Source organism: Pteropus vampyrus, unplaced genomic scaffold (genome assembly GCF_000151845.1).
Source record: "Pteropus vampyrus isolate Shadow unplaced genomic scaffold, Pvam_2.0 Scaffold55, whole genome shotgun sequence".
Lineage (NCBI taxonomy): Eukaryota > Metazoa > Chordata > Mammalia > Chiroptera > Pteropodidae > Pteropus > Pteropus vampyrus.
The window spans coordinates 1,834,589-1,843,696 of NW_011888836.1; the positions used below are offsets into that span (position 1 = coordinate 1,834,589).

General features: G+C 36.5%; 1 protein-coding gene across 2 annotated transcripts; it reads left to right on the forward strand.

Annotated features, from left to right (window-relative positions):
- Nucleotides 1-849: 849 nt before the first annotated feature.
- Nucleotides 850-6,588, forward strand: AQP4 (aquaporin 4). 2 transcript variants are annotated; one of them, XM_011360395.1, is made up of 4 exons: nt 850-1,259; nt 2,196-2,360; nt 2,653-2,733; nt 6,149-6,588. In XM_011360395.1, exons 1-4 carry the CDS (start codon nt 879-881, stop codon nt 6,425-6,427), a joined length of 906 nt encoding a protein of 301 aa, XP_011358697.1. In that variant the 5' UTR covers nt 850-878; the 3' UTR covers nt 6,428-6,588. The 2 variants fall into 2 exon arrangements, with proteins under 2 accessions (XP_011358697.1, XP_023386614.1); XM_023530846.1 differs by lacking the exon at nt 2,653-2,733 and having other exon boundaries at nt 851-1,259; nt 6,149-6,427.
- The last annotated feature ends 2,520 nt before the right edge of the window (nt 6,589-9,108 follow it).

Below are 9,108 nucleotides of genomic sequence, written 5' to 3' on the forward strand. Positions count from 1 at the left end.
GGGTGAGGGGCGCAGATCCGGGCTGACCGGCCTCCGTTTGTCCACCTGGCCGCCCGCGAGCCTGGAACCTGCCCGAGAGTGGCCACTCTCCCGCCTTTTGAGAGGCGCTCCAGCTTCCCTGGGGCCCGAGGGCGAAGGTTCCTAGCGCCGCGCGTCGGGACCGGAGTGGCGCACAGCGTCGCTAGGACTCCTCCCTCTGTCTGAGGAGGGGGAGGGGTGTCCCCGTCCCGGCTCCGGCGCTGCCTGATCCCACCGCCCCTGCCAGTCACCGTGAGCTCACCTCTCCCCAAGGAATTTACCTTCTGGAGAGACAAATTTACAGCATTCCTGGCTTCCCGGCAGGTCTCTCTTTAATCTAGAGTCTCTGGGAGACTGGGAGAGAGGGGAGGGAGAATTGGAGCCCTGAAAAGCCATTTTTGAACAATAAAGAACAAAACTGAAGAAAACCCTCCCTGTCTTATTGCTTTATGTTCAAAATAGAAATGGCATATTAAAAAGTACATTGAAACTTAAAAACTTGCTCTGAGGGAATTAACTGCACGGTAAACATATTCTATTCTTAATTCTTTAAGGAATTTGATTTGACATTTTCCATTCTAGGGATAATTCAGATAAGTTGAATCTTTGAATATTAAATCAAAGAAACTAGAATAACAATCTACTGACTATTAATTAAGAAGACAATCAATTAAAGAGATTTTCCGGTAGCATTCTTTCTTCGTATGCAAATAACCTTTGGGGGGCCGTCACCCACAGTAGGGCAAGATTGCAAGTCTGGTGTCTTCACCTGAACTCATAAACCTTGGTTTGGTAGCTTTTGATGCAGTTTTGTTTTTCTTTTCAGTAAGTGTGGACCATTGTGTAGAAGAGAAAGCATCATGGTGGCCTTCAAAGGGGTCTGGACTCAAGCTTTCTGGAAGGCAGTCACAGCGGAATTTCTGGCTATGCTTATTTTTGTTCTCCTCAGCCTGGGATCCACCATCAACTGGGGTGGAACCGAAAAGCCCTTACCCGTCGACATGGTCCTTATCTCCCTTTGCTTCGGACTCAGCATTGCGACTATGGTGCAGTGCTTCGGCCACATCAGTGGCGGCCACATCAACCCTGCTGTGACGGTGGCCATGGTGTGCACCAGGAAGATTAGCATCGCCAAGTCTGTGTTCTACATCGCAGCCCAGTGTCTGGGCGCCATCATCGGAGCGGGGATTCTCTACCTCGTCACACCTCCCAGTGTGGTGGGGGGCTTAGGGGTCACCACGGTAGCATCTTTAGCTTTTATTTTCAAACTAGGATTCCAGGTTTCTTGCAGACTCTACTCAATGACACCCTGGTGACCTGAGAGACCTTCCTTAAATTGCTAATTTATTCCCAGGGAATTTCTGATGATTCTTGATAAGGGTAAAAAATAATTCTGGCAACATTGACTGTATCTATATGAAATCATTGTTTGCTCTTGAGTGACTTGAATATTACTAAGTCTGCGTGACACAAAAATTGTGTTGGCTTTCTTTCTCTCTCTCTCTGTCTCTCTCTCTGGCTCTCTCTCTCTCTCTCTCTCTTTCGCCCATCCCAGTGACTGAATTGACCATATATTTAGCATGAGACATTTTTATTACAATTATTTGTTGGTTCACTAGCAGAAGGAACAACTTGTTTCTTGTCATGTTCATGAGATTTTAAATGATCTACATTAAGAGTCACACTTAAAAAAGTAAATTGGCATTTGATCCTAGTTTGCTTCTTAGCTAGCTGATTAGGAATATCATTTGTTAACTCAGTAGCAGGGCTGATTAAAAAAACCACACACGGTTTAAATTTTAACTAAAATATATATTAATTAATTTAAACCCAATGAATAGATTTAATCATTGCCTTATAAAATTATAAGACTCTCAAGACACTCTTTTATAAGTTAAATGCAGCAGCAGCCCATTTTGCTTCCTTTGTAGAAAAGGACATTCAATATAAACTCCTACTTGGTAATTGTAGGAGTAATTAACTAACTATCATGGCCCAAAATGAGTGGAAATTTATTTCTTCTTTTTTCGGGGGTGGGGGAGTAGGGCCTCAATTGAGGGTAAAATAGAAAACTCGACCATCAGTTTTTACAGGGATAAAATATGCCTTTCCCAGTGATATGTTATCATAGAAAAGATATTCTTACTTCAACCCAAATGATGTTTTTCTCTTTCTAGGTTCATGGAAATCTTACCGCTGGTCACGGTCTCCTGGTGGAGTTGATAATCACATTTCAGTTGGTGTTTACTATTTTTGCCAGCTGTGATTCTAAACGAACCGATGTCACTGGCTCAATAGCTTTAGCAATTGGATTTTCTGTTGCAATTGGACATTTATTTGCAGTAAGTTTCCAAGTCTGTTTAAATAATTGATCTATTTCATTTATCCTCACTCTAGAGCTGGCCTGGAAATGTGTTTTACAGCTGTAGTTTTTAGTATCCAGTCACATCTGTCCATTTTAGGTGATTATTTTACTAACTTTGTGATGAGAATGCTGATCTGGCTGCTAACATCTTAACAGTTGCACAGTTTCTTGGTTAGTTACCATTGCAAATGGTAGCAAGTTGCAATGAATGATACCTGTTAGTAGCCCTGTTTCAGTAATGTCTGAAATTGTTTTCTTTTACCCTACAGATCAATTACACTGGTGCTAGCATGAACCCCGCCCGATCTTTTGGACCCGCAGTTATCATGGGAAATTGGGAAAACCACTGGGTAAATATCATGTTGAGGACAATTACGCATGAAGCTTTTTTTTTCCATCATTTTGCTCACTAGTTTCTCTTACTTCCTCCCAACCTTGAGCCCCCACTTTATTACATCTTTCATAAAAACTAAGGAGAGACTAGCACAGATCTGCTGCAAAACATCTCATCTTATATCTGTTTTGGGCCTTCAGTAATAGTTTTTGTTTTTTGTTTTATTTTGTTTATCACTGCTCTGGGCACTGTATCTGATGGACTGCCACAGAATGTACTGTACATGGAGGTTGCCTATGTGGAACAAGTTAAAATCAGGATAGTGTAGTGAATATGGTTTTTAAATAATTGAAAGTAAAGGCTTCCTGACAATAACAGAAAATATACTTGTAAAAAAGAGGATGAAGAAAAAAACAAAAGAAATGCTTTAAAGCACTGCCCATAGCGAAAATATTTACCTTTTTTTGTTTACAAAACCAGGAACCCAATTAATAGTATGTGAATTGGAAGCATTTGAACTGCAGATGATGAGGAATAAATGGTACAAATGTTTACGCTATTATCACCATAACCATAGCTCAAAAAATAAATGACTTTCAGAAAAGGTGTACTTTTCAGTCTCATGTTTAATCTACTTATTAAAGTGGCAGCAATGCTTCTGGAGAGCAGATTTTCAAACATCACAACCAATTTTATTTCAATTTCATCTTACAAAAAAAGGAATTTAAATTTCTTAAATGACAAATGTAGTGTTGAATGCCATTCACACATAAATTTTCCATAATCAATAAAAATATGAGGCATATGTAAGCCAGCCTCAAATGGAGCTGTTTTATTGTCATGTATATGTTGTGATGCTATTTTATAACTTTTAATTTATGACTATGTCACTTGTGTTTCAATCTCATGCATACAGGGGTTGTTGACCCAGTCACAACCACTCGATCATGGAGTACATTGCAAATGAGAAGAAATTGCACCACTGCAACGTGCATTCAGTTCTAAGAAAAGTGTACCAAATTTTTACAAGTAATCTACACTATTAAATAACAGCCTTTGAGTCAGTGTTCAAAAGCAAGATTTTGGACTCAGACAGGCAAAGACTCAGTCAACAATACTATCCAAGAGATTGATCATTTTGCCACCGATATTTCAAAATTTATGTCTCAGATGATTTGCCACATTAAGAGGAATGGAAATGTTTAATGGCCAATATATAGATCTTATGATAAAGTACAACTTTTAGTCCAACTTCCTTAATTCAAACTATTTTTATAATTAAAAATTAGAAAAATATGACTTTTCATTTTATATGTAAAGACTTTAAAATGTGGATAAAAGTACGTTTTTATTAATTACTTGTTAGTTGTAATAAGCTAGTTATAATTTAAAGACTAGGAAAAATAAGATTGTTGCTTGAATCAAAGTTTTCGCCTTCTTGTTATTTCATAATGAACTTAAACCTACTCAAAATGAATGTTTATTTCACAACGGTGTGTGAAATTTAGAACTAAAAATGCTAAAATTTAGAACTAAGTCAAAGTTTATTTGCCAATAGATAGATAGATTGATTGATTGATAGACTAGAAATAACACCAAAATATTGATGACATTATTTTAGTTTTCTTCTTTATACTTATGTGTATTTCCTATATTTTTAGCACTAAAAATTCTTCACTTTTATAAACTTCAAAAGTTTTTTTAAAATACATTATGACTTTGTTTTGGAATAGCAACTTGAAATTGAGATTTATTTTTGAGAGCACGCAGCTAGATGTTTTGTTCGTAGGTGTTTCAAAGAAGTATGATTATTTAGCAGTCCCAAGTCTTTCTTGTGAGATTTGTAGCTTGTGGAACAGAACATATCTAAGGACATCTTGCCAAAGGAACAAAGAGTAAAGACATTCAGAGGAAGGCTCCTTTGAAAGGGCATAGAGAAGGTAAACTTGCACTTGGTTTCTTTTGTGTTCATGATAAGGAACTTGGTTCCTGCGGCCACTCTACCAACCATTTCCTTGTTAAGTATACGTGTTCAGCTTCAGCTTAAAGTTTGAATTTTCTTTTGATTTTGCAATGAAGAGGCTGCAATATTAATTACCAGAGAGTGTCTTAAGCCAGAAGCATTCATCATATTTTTTTCAAACGAGAGAAGTATAGTGTAGTCAAAAACAGGCTATATAGTTCAAGAGAGGTTGAATGCAGACAGACCTGAAATCCCAGCTCATCCATTTGCTAAGCATGAAATAATAAGTAAGCATCTTACCCTCTCAGAATTTTCTTACTCATAAAGTGGAGATAATAATATTTACCTCAAAAGTTATTGTTAGAATTAAATGAGTTAATATGAGAAAAGGGCTAAGCTGGCTCAGAAACAGTGCTCAATAAACGGGGTTTCTGTTGCCCATGTGAATCTATTGAATGAATTTCTAATATTCTGCAGCATACCTGTGCTCTAAAGCAACTGTTGAAGTTTCTCCCAAACTCAAAACTTAATTTATTCTAGACATATAAGCAATATGATAAAAGCTTCCATTTATTGAATTAAAAATCCTACAGAATTGCTAATCTTCGGCTAACCATCACCCAAATCTCAGTACAGGGTTTTTCGCCAACTCACCATCATAAGAACCATGGGATGAAAGCACTCTGTGAGAAAAATAATGAACAAACCATTAGGTTTTCAATTAAATCACCAAATTTTAGAAAGGAAAAGCACGTAACATAAATGAAAATGACTTATAGCCAAGCTGGTCAATTCATCTTTAACTTGTCTAGGAAACATGGAGTTGAGCAGGTTACTATGAAATTGAACTATTAAAAATTTTACAAGTATTATTTCAGTTTAATCCTGACAACCCATGAGGTATGTATTATTACAATCCCCATTTTGCAGATGAGGAAATTAAGATTTAAGAAGTAACTGATGCAAACACTCACAAAATTGCTAAGTTGTGGAGCTGGGATCTTATTTATCATGCTGTACTGAATAACTAACACTCCAAATGATAAAATCTTGACTATGACCGTGATTATGCAGAAAACCAATGTAAAATAACAATATTAAGAAACTAAGGTAAGTACTCTCCAGAATTTCTTTTTTTTTTTTTTTTTCTATTTTAGTTGAAGACTTCTTAGGGTCTCCTTAATTTTCAGTACCACCAAAAAAGAACTATCTTTACTTTAAGGATTATCAGAAAATGGAAAGAATGTAATTAAAGCAGGAAAAGAGAAAACAGGTTTTTTTTCTTATTTTCTATTCAAAAGTTATTTAGCAAAATATGGATCTCTGATATGGATTTGATGTACTTTCTAATACGTGACCATACATGACCCTCTCTTAATTTAAACCAGCTAAATTCTATATTCATGAGTTGTTCAAAGGAATAGTTTTTCTCTACTTAAACTCTTTAATTCTTCTCTCTTTCCCCCAGATATACTGGGTTGGACCAATAATAGGAGCTGTCCTTGCTGGTGGACTTTATGAGTATGTCTTCTGTCCAGATGTCGAACTCAAACGTCGTTTTAAAGAAGCCTTCAGCAAAGCTGCCCAGCAAACAAAAGGGAGCTACATGGAGGTGGAGGACAACAGGAGTCAGGTAGAGACTGACGACTTGATTCTAAAACCTGGAGTGGTGCACGTGACTGACATTGACCGAGGTGAGGAGAAGAAGGGGAAAGACCCATCTGGAGAGGTGTTGTCTTCGGTATGACTAGAAGATAGCACTGAAAGCAGACAAGAACCCTTAGAACTATCCTCAGATTTCCTTCCACACATTAAGGAAACAGATTTGTTATAAATTAGACATGTGCAGTTTGTGGTTCCATGTCATATTACTCAGTCTAGATAATAAATATTTTATTATTTACCAAGGAGGTGTGGGAAAAAATTGTGAATTCAAAACCTAAAGGAGAAACATTTTAAAAGTCTCCCCAAAACAAATATATATCTAGTTTATCTGGTTGTCACCTGTTAATAATCAATTTAAAATGTGTATCAAAATTTGGTTGTCTTGCCTGATAGAAAATATAGACAAACCTATCAGCTTATTCCTCCTCTACCATGGTATCATTAATTCTCATTTGAGTATTTATTACATTAAATCAGGTTTATTAGTGGCAGAATACAGTATGGCAGAGTCATGCATATTCAAGAGAGGAAATGTAACAAGCTCTTTTATGGGCAGTCCCTTACTTATAAACTACCTTGGCAAAAGAATAGTAACAAGGGCCATTGCTAATGAATTACTTCCATTTATATTTCAAATACCCAACTTGCAACCCAAACTCTAATTCATAATATTCCTTCCTCCTCGTCAATGCCCCAGGAAATATGGAATTAAATCCCAGATATTTGAAGAATGTCCAGAAACCCAATATACTTATTAGTTCTATCTAATAAGACATCCAAATTACAAGGGACACCTATTCAGATTCAGGATAAACAGATTTGTAAGGTCTTATGGGGGTGGGGAAGAAATCACCATCATACAAAAATCATAAAGAAAATGGAAATCTAAATTCTGGTATCAAATAGTTTATCTGTTTTCAGTGCACATCCTCAAATATACCACATGAGGTTAACAGTCTAAACTTTTAACCATTTAACCACTTTGCTTTTTTTTTTTTTAATTTATTGGCAAAACTGGGGGTTTTATTTGTTTGTAACTTTGGTTATCTATATTTAAACATTAGCTAAGACATATTTTTTATAACAAGAACATAACGAGGTGAGTCCTGACTTTTTCGATTATTAAACTCTGTTTGTTCTAGAAGGTGTAAACTGCTCCTGCCTAGTTCCAATCTCTGATGTTCTCTCACTTCTCGTGAAATTAGTTGATTATCTTCACTGCACATGTGATGATATTTTAATGAATTAAAATGTATGAGAGACAAGAAAGACATGGTGAGGATATCAGAACATTCTGTATCCAAAGCTAACTAGATGACCAATCTTTTATTTGTAAGGATATTGTACATAGCCCAACATATTTTTAAAAGATTTTCATTACTAAATCGTTTATATGTCAAAATAGTTTGTTTTTCCTGCACTGTTTTTGCTTTATGTCAATAGAATGGTCTCTGGAAACCCCAGTTTCTATCATCTCAGCCATCTAGTGTGACCTTTATCTAAGACAAAGGGCTACAAACGTCAATTTCACTGAACAAAAGCTAGTAGTAAAGCAAAAACTTATCACTGCAAAGAGCGGCTTGTACATAGCTGATAATCAAGGGCTTTCTTCCCTCATGCACAGTTCCAACTGTGCACCACTTTTTAGTGTTAATGGCAGTCATGTGTCTGTGGCAGTGAGATAATGGACCACTATTAAACCTGATTCTCTTCGGTGCTAGGAAAGTGATGTGCAAGGTTCCCAGAGAGTCATCACACCAGTGTTGCGTCTGGGAGTGCCGCTGGAATTTTTTTTTACAGCAGGTGCTGAAATCCCAGGCCCCTTTCTCAGGGGTGTGGCCAACCACACCCTATGCCAGTGATACACATTGCTTCCCCTTTGGGGCAGTATCTCTAGGAACTAGATTGCAATTCTAAGGATGGTTTATGCCTGTCTCTTCAAATGTTTGCACAATATACCACTAAAGACAAAATTGGTGGTGGTCCAGCTCAAACCATCAGCAAACATGACAGTTCAAAAATAAGTTAGGTTAACAAGGAAAAGTTAAGCAGATTTTCCCAGTATGCTTACAGTTTACTGGCTCATAATCATTTTTAGTCAGCCATGTGTTTTACTTCTTATAAATCATTTTTCCACTTACTTCCAGTTAGAACATTCAATAAGTTAGTGTTAAATTAAAAAAAGTATAAATGATGTTTTTGTACTTTGCTTTCCAGCAGCTAACAGAGTGTGCATGGCACTTAGTAGAGATTCAAAACAAATGTTAGTTAATAAAAAATATATACATTTTATTTGGAATTTAAGAATATGAATAATTTTTTTAGTCTTTATTTTGCTCAATGCTTAATAAAAGCATGATTTCAAAGACTACTAAAGGAAGGCACTATAAATGCAAAAAACATAAAATATGTTTTTGCATTCTACCAGTTTAGAGGCAGGCAATAAATGAAAGCTTTAGTACTACTTTTTCCTGCATATAAGACAACATATTTTGTATTTCACTCAAGGCTCTGCCAGTAAAAAGTAATGAAATTGTACCTTTCTAATGACATCTTTGCAGCAGGGGTCTATTGCCTTGTGGATGGCACCAAATTATCCAAGTGTATTAGGAGACTAGGGCTTTTCCTTTAATCCCTTCTTATTAATGAAGTGCCTCGTGCTGCTCCCAGGAGAGTGCCACTGACAGATATATAGAAAAGAGATCAGAGAAAAAAAAAACGGAAGAATATAAATGAATTATACCCAGCCAGGAAACGATGCTA

Bases quoted from the DNA above. Each gene is read 5' to 3' on its own strand.
- AQP4 (XM_011360395.1), top strand. From the start codon at position 879: ATGGTGGCCTTCAAAGGGGTCTGGACTCAAGCTTTCTGGAAGGCAGTC. The intron at 1,260-2,195 runs GTAGCATCTTTA...TTCTCTTTCTAG, and splicing joins GGGGCTTAGGGGTCACCACG to GTTCATGGAAATCTTACCGC. The intron at 2,361-2,652 runs GTAAGTTTCCAA...TTTACCCTACAG, and splicing joins CAATTGGACATTTATTTGCA to ATCAATTACACTGGTGCTAG.